Raw genomic sequence first — 13166 nt, forward strand, 5'->3', positions numbered from 1 at the left:
CACAAACTGTGCAGAGACGAAGGATTTTGCATTTAAAATAAGTTGACAGCAGTTTAAAGTCTTTCGTTTATCAGCTAAATGTTGTGTGATGACGTCTTCCCGTCCTTTACTAAAGAAACGGAGCGCACTACACATAAAACACATACAACCTCTCGTCGCCTTCCTTACCCCGTCAGGCAGAGAGGAGGTGATGTACTCCTGAGGGCTGCAGGAGGAGCCGCTGGTCACATGGCTGCACTTCTCTCCACCTGGCAGCGCAGGTGAGTGCGGCTCCGAGAGAGAGGAGGACGGGCTGAGCTCTGCTCCTTCCTCCTTCTCTTCCCTCTCTCCCTCCTCCAGGGGGATGTGAGGAAGCCCCGGCGGCCTCCCCAGCACTGTCAGGGCTACATAGGAACCCGCTGCCAGAGAGGAGTCATGGGAAAGGAATGAAGGGAGGGTGAGGAGAAAGAAGAATGAAGCCACCATGAAGACGTGATCACCAAACCAGCTGAGAGAAAGAGCTCCGTCAGAGAAACATCTGACCACATGAAAGGACGAAATTCTGTAATACTGATAGATTACATCATGAATCATTTGTCCAAGTCAAACGCATACTTACATTTTATGAGCTTTACAACCTCTATGTGGTTCGAATGTGTAACCAAGGTCCCATTAACCTATCAGAAAACATGAGGAGAGAACAGCTGATCACGATATGTGCTTCACAATAAATGCATTTTAATGGGGTGATGAAGATGCTCGGCACCAAACGTTTCAGGGCATCCTCACAGAAAAGCTAATGCTAAATGGATTAGCTTCCTCCTTTACGGAGATGCTAAGAAGGAAATAAAAAGCCTCACCTTAATGATCCTATCTCCCGTCTGAACACCAGCTCGCCTTGCAGCTCCATCTGCAAACAAAAGACAGAGTCAGAGATGCTGCTTCTGCAGATGAGGTCAGGTTTCACAGCGAGGACATTTCTGCACTGAGAGGACGTTCTGGCCTGGTCCTGTCTACTTAAAGCGCTGTTTGAAGGTCACGACTTGAATTTAAGGTTAAGGTTATGGTGAGGGCTAGTGCGTGTGTGTGTGTGTGTGTGTGTGTGTGTGTGTGTGTGTGAGTGAGCCTTACCTTCTTTCACCAGCTGCACAAACACCGGGTTGTCTCCACTTACAGTCAGCCCAAAGCCATTTTTATCTCTCTGGATTATCACACACCGCTGGACAAGGCCTGTCATTAGCACACATAGAGGAGAAACCAACGGCCGTGAGATGATCCGACGTCATGGCGAGATGTTTATGTCCAAACAGAAAACTCCTCCGTTAGTCTTGAATGTGATTTTTCTAGTTTTTTTAATCAAAATCTCCTCCATTACCGATCAAACGAGACTTTAAATCCAGCCTACATGTGTATTCTCTCACACTCCACATTCTGCTATCAGTTAAAATTAAAAGTGACCAGTGAAGGAAGTTTATTCTCATACTTTTGCAGTATTTGCCTAAAAGAAACTCTGGCACAGAATGTCTCCTGCAGTCACTTGTGGGAAAAAATCTCCACACAGGAAGAGACAAATCAAGAGACTGCAGCAGAAAAGGGTTTTAAATAGAAGTCTGCGCTCTGTCCACAAAAATGGACTCAGCAGCAACAGATCTCTCTCCTCTCTTGTCTCTTTAACATCCCTGTAATATAATAACAATACAACTTTATTTAAAATCAAACCTTTTATTAAAAACTGTCTGCTCGTATAAAACATCATGTAGAAACTAAACACGTTCGGAGTGCGTTTCCTTCCTGATAAAACCCAATCAAAGCTGATTTTTGGAACAAATTGTGCAGCGTTACCTCCATGTTTGCTACCTGTCAGTCTTCTTCTTCTTCACTGCCTTTCTGAGTGCATTAGCCTCCTGTTATGCGTCACACGGCGCTACAAGAGGAGTCAAAAACTCCACAGGATACCTTTAACCTGACCCACCCTGTACTCTGTCCTACAGACAGTTTGGGAAATCCCACGACCGCGTGCCAGCAGCACAGCTAATAGCAACACTTTGAGTCTGCCAAGTCCTTGTGACCCTGCGAAGCCAGCGCCTCCAGGTCAGCCGAGCCAATCACATCCCTACACTCGAACCCTGAAATGTGCAAAGACCATCTGTTAGATCAAAGACGGTCCATCCGGGATGTTCTTCCTGTGGCCACTGAGCAGGTTTAGTCACTCACTATCTCCCTGGTTTTCCGTCTCCTGAGCGGATAATTGCTTGTCTTCTGGACTCCATGAAGGAGCCTCAAGACTTCAGGGTGAAGAAAAGGGCAGGAAGGATTAATGTCAAGCCTGCAACCGAGGAAACCACCTTAACAGCTTGTTCCTGCCTGTAACCACAACATCTCTGCCCCCCTCCTTCACACCTGGGCTAAAGGCTACGAGACCGTTTGTATTTGAGAGTTTAAAGCAAATGTGCAGCAGAGGAAAACATGAACAAAGAGATGAGAGATAAGTTTACTTTAGGATACACGGGAACCAGAGTTTACTCATTATTTTCATTATCGACTAATCTGCCGTTTACTTCCTGGATTAAGTCCTAAATTATCAGATCAACAGTCCAAAGACTAAAGATATTTAGACAAAGAAAAGAAGCAAATCTTCACATTTCAGAAGCTGGAACTGGAAAATGTTGAGATTAAAGATTAAAAGAGTAAAGAAAACGTCTGTTGAGGTCACTTAGACTTGGCATTCACAGTTAAACCTCACACTGGATTTATAAAGTGCTTTACGGAAGAAATGCAGCAGCAAATTAAAGAAACAATCAAATCATCTGCTGGCGCCTCTCACCTGTGGGGTCAAACTCATGCTTGAGAGAGATGGAGGATTTCTCATTTTTGGGTTTCTTGTCTGTGGGGTCCTTGTTGAGAATGCTTGGGGTCCTAGAAGACACAAAAAACACAGCAAAATAAATAAAATGCATTTGAAATTGAACTAAATACTTTAAGATACACCTACATCTTCAAGACAAAGAAGGAAAAGCAGATGTACAATATATTGTAAACAATGCTAATATGCATAAAGTCAAAGAGCAGACAGGTGTCAGGTTCAGTGAGGTAACGTGTCCGTGGATGACGGATGGGGTGAAACATCCAACTGTCATGTTTCATTAAACAAACTTGAAAACATGCTATCACATCATTTCTCCTGTGGACGACAGCCCTCTTTGCCCCTCACACAGCGTACAGTCACCCATTCAAAGTGCCACCTTCCCATAGACCACCAGTGTAGCTTTCTCCAACCGTGTCCATATTATTAAAGTGGAAAGACAAAGCTCCATGTACTCCATGTTTGTTGGTGTTGGTTTAACTGATTTAAAATGGATATCCCTGATGGGAGGTGGACCTGATGGTGGTAGTTCATGTATTAATAGCAGAGGTTCCCTCTCCGTGTCCCCCCTGCAGCTCCTCCTACTCATTCCGCAAGAGGGCTTTTGTTTGTGCTGCTGTTCCTCCCTTGGATAATGGGGGCCCTGGGCTTTTAACAATGGCTCCCACGTCAGAGCCAACTTACTATACTGTGGCTTTGTGGGACACATTCCCGGAAACGGAGACTAGGGTTTTTGGCTTGGCTCCAGTTTCCTGAAAGAGGGAGAAGGCTGGGAAAGAAACAGAGGAGGGAGACGGGAAGGAGGAGGCGCACAAGTGTCTTGAGGGAAGAGGACGGAGCTGAGGCAGTTTCCACTTAGACGGGAGTGTGTGGACGATCCCGTCCCAACTAACCTCGTGGTGCAGTGAAAAGATGATAAATTAAATTCTGGAATTATCAGATCCAGAGAAACAGAAGACTGAAAATGATCCTTTTTCCTGTAAACTGAACCAGAGGAAATAGCTGAAGCACATTCTTCCCCCAGACGCAACAAAGCTGTCACACTTACAGAGAAAAAAGGTGAAATTAGGTTGAATAGGAAAGAATTACAGCGGTAACCTTGTCTTTTCCTCTGAGATTGGAAGGCCCACTTTGGGATCCTCCTCGCTGTGGTTGGAGGAGATTAGCAGCTGATAAGATATGACGAGACAAGGACAGATTACATCCTGCTCAGTGGGTGGCAGCTAAGCACTGACTGCTGGGTAAACGCTTTTTGCTTCAGATGGGCCTGTTGGGGCACCGTCATGGAGACAAACTTAAGAGGTTTTACTTCTTTGGTTCAGAGCAGGTGATGACTTTAATCATTAGCATGCCCGGCTAACTAGCTTACTAGTTTAAGAGTTAAAGTTACAGTTTAAGGTACAGTTAGCATCATGCTAACTGAGGTACATCACTGCTCCTGAGGTACGGTGCCGAAAAGAGTTTTTCCATGACATCGTGATGTCACAGTGAAGTTGACCTTTGACCTTTGGATATAAAACGTTCATGAACAAAATAAAAAGACTAAACTTTTAAGGGAATAAACTGTAATCAAGAAATTACCTCAAATATGATTTTGGCATTTCTGTACCAGCAATTTCTCGGAACTTATCAGCCGACATATATGTCAGTACCAGTATGTAAGAAGCTAACACGGGCCGATAATATTCAGTAAATCTGGATGAAGAATTCAGCTGGAAAGTTCCTGAACGTCAAGACATCTTGCCAAGTTACCAGCAGTGCAGCGATATGGCCTGCCTCTGCAGAAGTCCTTAAAATCTGGTTCAAAAGTTCACCAATCCAGGATTACAAAAGGGAAAGTGTTCACGTCCATGTGAAAAAGCGACTGGCACCACGATAAAAGGGGACCATTAATTTAATTATTGCATTAGGGGCACTGGGCTGGGATACAGGTCTGCCGGCTGACGTGTTCTTTACTTCCTTACTGCTCAGTTATCAAAGGAGGACAAAAAAAAAAAAAAAAAAAAACATGCAGCAATCTACTCGTGTCTCAGATGCCAAAAATACCAGACAATTCCTCTGGGATGATAACGGCGAAGGACTCGGCTCCAGAGGGTTGAAGACAGGAGTCCAAGAGGCTGAAGCTCCACATAGGCCTCCATGTTTATCACGAACGCAGAGAGAAGACAACAAGACTGTGCCTTAAAACGAATTAACTGCCGGTTAAATCGAGATGGGAGAAAGAGGCTAACATAAAGTTAACTGGTTAAATGTACGTCACATTAATTATCTTCCAGTTTTCACATGATTTAAACAAACGTTACAGAGATTCTCATCTCTACACTCAACCATTTCACTTTTCCCTGTCAGCTGTTTGTCGCTCTGAATCAATAACACACCGCTATGAAACCAACAGAAATAACTGCACTGTGGGACGCACAGAAATCATCTAACCAATAAAATAAATTAGATAAATACACAGCCAAGATGAGAATCACGCAAAATGAATTTCATACGTTTGTGATCTAGCAGGAGGATATAAGAGAAGACTTCATTAAAAAGGCATCTTTAATTTCTGTTTCAACCACATTCAAATCTGGTGACCACTTTCTCCTTCACTTAATTAACTTTTTAATTAGTCATACTGCAGGAACAGGATACATCAGGCCTCAGACACACACACACACACACACACACACACACACACACACACACACACACGATGTTTGTTCACGGGCTCAATCCACCAGGCCTTTAAGTAAACACGAACTCCACGGGATCATTATTGGAGCTTTCCAGAGCGAATACTTTCACGTCTGGTCCATTAATGACTCACGATCTTCTGACATCACTTGGCTCGCACCACTGTATCACCACAAACATCCAAATTCAATATAAGCTCGCAAACTCCCATAAAGATCTAATTAAGGCTGTAAAACATTTAAAACTGTTTGTACAATAGAGGCGGTGGATGAAAAGCCAAATCCTGACACCAGCTGACTGATAACGATCATGTCACTGACATACATTATAAATATATAAATACACATTTAATTTCCAATATTTTCTTTGACCACATGATTGATAGATGAGCTCCTGTGGCTCATAAATCATGATTCTATTGGTATCTTGATGCTTAGCTCAAATCTTGGAGGCTCGATCCCCTTGGAGCACCTTTCTGTGGGCTGATGTATCCCAGAATAATATAATTCAAATACGCAGCAGAAACCCTGACAGCAACCCCTCAGAGACAGTTTAAAGTTGGAATCAATCTTCAGTAACGAGCTGTAATTGTTAGCATGAATACGGCTGCTCAGTGCACAGCACATGTTCCCTGACCCGCCCGCTCTTTGGCCATTTGTCTTGATAAAGCTTTGTTTGTCTTTCGTGATGAATATCAGAATCGATCTAGAAAAAACAATTCGAGCTTTTTTTTTTTTTGTACATGCACAAATTTCATTCTGGAAAACAACCACACGGAGACATCACTCCGTTACAGACTCAGCCACGGCAGTCATGACGTATGGAGATCAGCTTTCAGTGGTGTGAATTATTCATTTAGCTCTGTTTAATTCTTCCTGACAGCCAGAGACAGACAGTGGAAACACAAACCGTCTGTGGTGGCGAATAAATCCCATTTGTGACTGTAATTTGAAGCATTAAGCGCTCACTGTCACTAATCTCAAACTAAAACAGGGTGTTTAGCGGTTCGTCAATAATGCTGATAATACAAATCACAATCAATGCTGAACTTATCTGCTGCCCTCAGTCGTCAGTTGATTGAAGAGAATCTGAAAAATGCATTGAAGCGAGTGACAAACTCACAAAGTGGTCTGTTTCTCACATTAAATACCGTTAACCAAAAGGCGCCATTGTTGTGTGATTGAGTGCTTTTGATATATAAATGCAGCCATTCAGTTTCAGAGGGACACACAGCGCTGCTGCATTACTGTCAGCACATGTGAACGTTAGTGGTAAATGTCAGTCTAAATATAAATCAGACATTTAGCATTAAAATGATTGATTTAAACTCAAATAATTCACATGAAAGTGTTAAAATTTGCATGTTTGGATGCCGAGACGTCGTACCGTTTTTCAACAGCACGCTGCACCGACAAACACAATCCAGTGTTTTTAATTATATGACTTTAATAAGCGTGTTTTCTTTTTTATGAGGGTGCTCTTTCATTCTGCATGCAAACATCAGGCTGCAACATGTGGAATTTAAACTCTTCATTTGCATTAACGGTGAAAAGACAACAACAATTATTCTTTACAGTAAACTGCAGATGTGATTATACATTCAAGGAGCTTCCAGCAATGAAACAGCTGCACAAACACGCTCAGAGTTCTTAATCTACTGCGTGAAATACTGCTGATCTCGGCGTGTTATATTGTACTGTACGTGCAGTAGCATGACAGCGGGCCGCTGGTGGCCACCCTGCACAGATGCATCGCAGTGGCAGTCAGGAAGGACCAGTGGCCTGTTGGGCCCGACAGACATTGTTTAACAGTGATGTCACCACTTCCCGTCAGAGGGTGGAGAGGGGGAAGGTGGGAGGTCGGCGGGCGGGAAAACACACAGATCAGCAAAACCGTGTGACAAAGAGCAAAAGAGCTGCTCCACGGCCTGCTGGGATACATCCCCAATGCAAGCATCGGCCTCACAGTCGGCTCAACTCAAACAACAAACACGTAAATAAAGAAATTAATGAGTGTGGCAGCTTTAGTCAGGACAGCTGAACGAAAGCCCGGGGGGGGTCATTACTTAACCTGTCTGCCGGTTTGCATCTCTAAGCCGTCAATGAATCATCGCTGTGTCGTCTCACCTGCTCTGAAGGAGCACACTCAAAGAAAAACCTCCTCCTGGCTGCATCCCACCTCCTCCCTGAGCTCTACAACAACTCTGCAGCTCACATTTAAACACGTTCAGCCCTGATTTAGTGCAGCAGCAGCAGCTCATCACACCGTCAGCCTCTGAACTGCAGCTCAGAGGCAGCTGTGATACGCAGCATCGTGCATTCGTTTTTACAGGTTTCACTCACTGAACCGCCTTTCTTTCAGCCCGTGCACGCACGAGCGGGAGCTGCACACAATTCACAAAATAATCTGCAATTTTCAGCTGAGAGTCATCTGTGAAACAGGATGCTGCCACAGTTTATGATCTGCATGCAAGCACATTTTGTGAAACTGGCCCCGGGCTCAGAAAAGAGCAAACACATTCATGGGAAGCAAGAAGTTATCAGATGTGTTTGTTTAGAATCAGTTTTCAGTTATTTAGGCCTGTTTTCATACAACAGCTTTATCTGTGGCTCCCTTAAACCCATCTGCTGCTTTCAAAGCAGATCAATTTCCACTGAAAACTGCTGCAGCGTGCACGGCCTCGGTGAACCCAGCAGAGCATATTCAGCCTCTGTTTACTGTCTCCTCCGGTTATTTGTATGATTCTCCATTAAATGTGTACGATTAGAAGAGAGTGTGCCTGTTAGATAAATACACCATGCGTGTCTGAGGCAGCAGATCTCAAAGCCTGACGGTGAGCACACCTGAAAAGTCGTCCTAATTATCCATACCTGCACAGAAAAACCATGTGATCACACAACTACGGCAAGCAGGCTGATCCAGAGAGTTTATTCACACAGTCAAATCACAACAAACGTGATCTCATGACACTTTTCATGCAGAGCAGTCCTGCAGTCCTGCAGGCTGGGGGACAGGAGGACATGTCCCACGCTGGGGGCTTTCACGTCCAGACAGTAAAACATCATGGACGTTGGGAGAAACCTCGCGGGCTGCTCAGACCGAATTCTTCTCGCTGAGAAACCCTTGAACCACATCCAGGAAGTGACCTAAGCGCTGCTGGAGCTCGCACAAATGTTGCTGAGCAACTGAACCCCTTTTTTCTGTATCTCAGGCTTCTGTAATAACCTTTGAAACCCGCCGACGGCGTGTTGTTTAGATCATGAAACTAAATCATGTCGTTACAAAAGCACGTTCCTGACGGACACACAGCGACTCTCCTCCTCTGGCACTGAGCGATGAAGCTCGGAGACGGACTGCGTTTGCTAAATTGTGAGTAAAACCTTGTTCTGCACTGTGACTCAATCAAAACATTGAGAGTGCAAACTGCAGGAACTCAGATCCTGAGAGAGCGAACATACTTTCCTACAGTTTAACGCTGATATGGTGAGTTCACGTTTAACCCTGAGTCCAAAAAAGGAAAGAACAAAGTCAATATGTTTCACGTCTGAGCTCATCAGCTTCACAGATTTCTGTAAATATCTGCTTTTTGTGAATCTGATGCAGCAGCACGTTTCACAGACTGGGAAAGATGTGGAACGCTCCAAAAACACCAGTTTGGAACATCCCACAGGTAAACAGGCTCATTGGTAACAGGTGAGAGGATCATGATTGGAGTGTTTCAGATATTTTGGTAATAAATCAAGCTCAAGTTTTGACCTGATGGTGGCGCTAAATGAAAAGTGACCCAAGTTATTACAGTTCATCCTGAGAGGAAGTAAAGAGTGAAATATTGTTTTAGAAAACAATCTGCTGTGATCTCATGAGCTGATTAGAAGAGTTTATCAATCAAATGTGACGTTTTGACCTAAAGGAGTGTGAGGTGTCGGGTGTTTCCAGCAGGTTGACAACTTTCTTATCTGCACTCATTAAAACTCATCTAACTAAAACAACCCAAAATATACAGAAAACGCTGCATGAAACAATAATTACACGCTCTAAATCTGAGCTTTTTGCAGCATCTTTTACATTTTTCAGGCTGCAGTTCAACTGCTTCCACAGAGTGATTCTGGCTTCATTAGCATCCAGTTTCTGCAAACAGTAACTCCTGAACCTCCACTGCAGAGAACCACAACGATGCTGATGTTTCCACGCGAAGCACGAGGGCTCAGGGCTCCTGAAGCTGCTCTGAACCATCACACCGGACCAGCGCCTCCAGCAGTTGTACTGGTTTCATGCATATTCTATTATGCAGCAAATTTCCACACAAACGAGCTCTATGTGAAGTTTTCTGAACTGCACAACGACCCATTGAACTGAGCTCAGCATCAGCAGGGAAATGAAGCTCATGTTCTTGTCACGCTTCAGTCCTTCATACGGCGACTTTATGACTGCAGGTTAAAAATATCTTAGTGTAAAGCTTCAATATGTGGATGCTTTATTAATAAAAAGTCACCAGGAGTCAACTTCTTTTAAAGGAATAGTTCAACAATTTGGAAACTATAGTGTGTCACTTTCTTTCGGGGATAGCCAATCACAGTTTAGGATAGTAAGGTGGCACCTGGGGTAGCCAATCAGATGATAACTCTGAGACCCTCAAATGAGACCCTCCAGGTACTGACTGAGCTCCAGACGTGTTGTCAGACATGTTTTAAGCTTGGGAGAGAGCCAGGCTAGCTGTTCCCCCCGCTTCCAGTCTTTATGCTATGCTAGGCTAACTCAGTGTCCTCCACACAGAGATTTGGATCTTCTCATCTCAGTCTCAGAGAGAGAACAAGCCTTTAGAGCCTTTAAACTTGTGTTTTGTTTCAGAAACTCTAGCTGGTGCTTTGGCTTTCATGGTTTCCCTTTAAGTCCGTTCTTCGGTGTGTGCAACGCTTTCCACTTCCACAGTCTGTCCGGATTTTAAACTGTATATGGTGCTTTTGGGGAACTTGTGATGGAAACACTACAGAGAATCAAAACTACATAAAAGAGGTCCATTCTTGTGAAAAGCAGACGAGCGGCTCGGTCCTCTCTGCAGGCTGAAGGTCAAGAAACAAATGACTTTGTTTGACTTTCCGAGGCAGTCATGTGTGCCTTTGTTTTGGCGTTTCCTCAGAGGAAACTCCTGATTACTGAGTGTAAAAATACACAAGTGACTTATGAGGGATGGAGTCTGAAGAGCTCAGTCAGCCATTAACCTTTTCCAAAAACAATTCACCTCATGTGTTTCTTACAGAAGCCGAAGACCGACCAAAATGTTTCAGGATGGTACCAAACTCCAGAGCTGTGAGGCTTATTTTTCCTAAAAACAGCCTGTGTTTGCTCTGATCAGTGAAGGGGAAGCTGTATGACCGTATAATCAAATTTGTACTGAAATGCACAGGTTAGTATGACATTTAATTTTAGTTTGTCTTCTATGCTGCAGCCAGTTGCAATCACAGATAAGAAAATGTGACTGTAGGCATTCAAGGGTCTGCTGAGCCCCCATAGGTCCCTCTGTGGCAACTTTAGGAGCCTCCTGCAGAATATTTCACTGTATAAATACTGAAGGACATGGTTTCACAGAGACGTTTCAATCAGTGCACCTTCAGTCAAGCCAGACAACAAGGAAATTGCCTCAGACTCAGGTATCTGGGATAAAACATTTGCCAGAGGACAGGTCTGTGCACTTCAGCATCCTGTCCTGGAGGTTATGAAGAGAAAAATGTGCAGGAGCCCCTCCGTTAAGATGACCTTCTAGGGGCCACAAGTAAAGAAAGACTCATTCCAGGAAAATGCCCCCTGTTGGCTGGGAAGGGGAGCATGTCATCCACACTCAAGACCAATCATATCTCTCCAGTAAATAAGGAAAAACCGAGCCCCATTATGGTGCGTTTTGGTTTTAATAGAGGAAAAACTTTTTCGACCTCCGTTGAGAAATCAGTAAATTTTGAACATCATCTGATTTTACCTTATAGGCATAAAAGTTAGAAGATAATGTAAGAGTTCAGAGCAATTTTCAAGGATTTCTATCCACTTCGGCGTGGATCCAGCAGATCAAGAACGTTTACTTTTACTAAAACTTAACTTTAACAAAATATATTCCCTACCGATTCCACAGGCGTCTCCCACCACATTGCGACGTGAAGAGGACACGCTATCGTCGCAAGTTCTTAAAAAGTAACACTTTAAAGAAGCGTTGCTCTTGTTTGTTTAATAATTTGACTGCCGAATTCAACAAAACACTACACCAAACGATAACATGTCTTGTACTAAGCTCTGCTTCTTATGTACGTTTCAAAAAACTAAGATAACCTTAAATTTAGAGAATTCTTAATGGAGTTTGGCGCGATGTAGTTAATTCTTTCCATTCACAAACCGCTTCAGAAAACCATTTAAACTTGATAAACCGTGCTGTCATCAGATGGCAAAGAAAGCGCAGGCTGAGAGAAAGAGCGTTTAGCTTACCTGTCAGTGAGAGTTGACTGTGTGCCACTCATTGAGCTTCTCTTCCGAGTTTCCGAGGACTTCACCCAAATAACATTTTCAGGATAATATGAGGCTCTTTCTGATTAAAACGGCTCCTTTATCTCATCTCCTCGGTGTCCGTCCATATCCACAAACGTCGACGAGTCGTTATATCCTGCAGAGAGTTTAAAACCCCGTTATTCTGGTGGGATTGTTTGCTGGAAAATCCCAGATTTTTCATATAATCTCGAGCAGCGACGCTGATGAAACCTGAAATCCAGAAAGCTGCAAGAAAGTGAAGAAATGTGCAGCCTTTTCGTTTGGGGTGTGAGTGTGTTTCATTAAGCAGCGGCTGTCTGCAGCAGCACAGACATCTGGAAAACCGACACTCACTCACTGCTTTGGATGTTTTTCACAACTTTCTCAGATTAACCCTCAAATCCAACTTGAGGATTTCTCTATTTTTCCCTGGGAAATACTTCCATGATGACACTCCAGCCTATTCCTGATGTCCTGGGAAGAATTACGTCAAACTTTGGCTGCAAAGTCCAAAATGAATTCTGTCCTCTTGTTTCCGTCCGGTCGCTGCTGATTTGGGAGCAGTTTCTGAAGCATCCTCTTCCAGGTCTGCTCGCTTTAATCCGCATTCATTTGCACGGAAGACTTGGTTTTTTGCTCCACAGTGTGATGCGAATGGAAAAAGGAAATGCTTCGCCCCCCTCCCCAAAAGAGTAAAAAGAGGAGAAAAACCCACCTTCCATCCCGTTGCGTTCAAGAGCTCCTCGTACTTCGCGCAACTGTCACACTCAAAACTGACGCTGCGGTTTTATTTTACTTTTAGTCACGATTATTGTGCATCTGGATGTTCATGCTGTAGGCAACAGATGAGCTTTTAACAGTCTGAACACACATATATTTACATTTATATTCAATGCAATTAAAGACGAGTTTGTGCAGAAGTTATACAGGACCAAAGGTGGAAGAAGTACTCAGATCAGAAGCGGCAATAACACAGTGTAGAAATACTCTTTACAAGTAAAAAGTTCTGCCAAACTTTTTAGTGAAAGTACGAAAGTATTGGAATCAAAACATACTCAAAGTACAAAAAGTAAAAATACTTATGATACAAAATGGTCCTCTTCTGAATCATATCGAAAACTTTATAATATGAGCT

The 13166-nt window shown here is 43.6% G+C and overlaps 1 protein-coding gene across 5 annotated transcripts in view; it reads right to left on the bottom strand.

Annotated features, from left to right (window-relative positions):
• Positions 1-12621, bottom strand: part of arhgef12b (Rho guanine nucleotide exchange factor (GEF) 12b) — a 26658-nt gene extending 14037 nt beyond the window's left edge. For 4 of the 5 annotated variants that reach the window (XM_076750702.1, XM_076750703.1, XM_076750704.1 and 1 more), the window contains exons 1-6: positions 11993-12621; positions 2804-2895; positions 1111-1209; positions 840-889; positions 599-656; positions 169-398 (exon numbers count right to left, since the gene is read on the bottom strand). In XM_076750702.1, the coding sequence (XP_076606817.1) occupies positions 169-398; positions 599-656; positions 840-889; positions 1111-1209; positions 2804-2895; positions 11993-12024 (561 nt within the window). In that variant the 5' untranslated portion in view covers positions 12025-12621. The remainder of the gene's footprint in view (positions 1-168; positions 399-598; positions 657-839; positions 890-1110; positions 1210-2803; positions 2896-11992) is intronic. The other variant, XM_076750701.1, reaches the window with a different exon arrangement.
• Between the last annotated feature and the right edge of the window lie 545 nt (positions 12622-13166).

This window comes from Chaetodon auriga, chromosome 15 (genome assembly GCF_051107435.1).
Source record: "Chaetodon auriga isolate fChaAug3 chromosome 15, fChaAug3.hap1, whole genome shotgun sequence".
Classification (NCBI taxonomy): Eukaryota; Metazoa; Chordata; class Actinopteri; order Chaetodontiformes; family Chaetodontidae; genus Chaetodon; species Chaetodon auriga.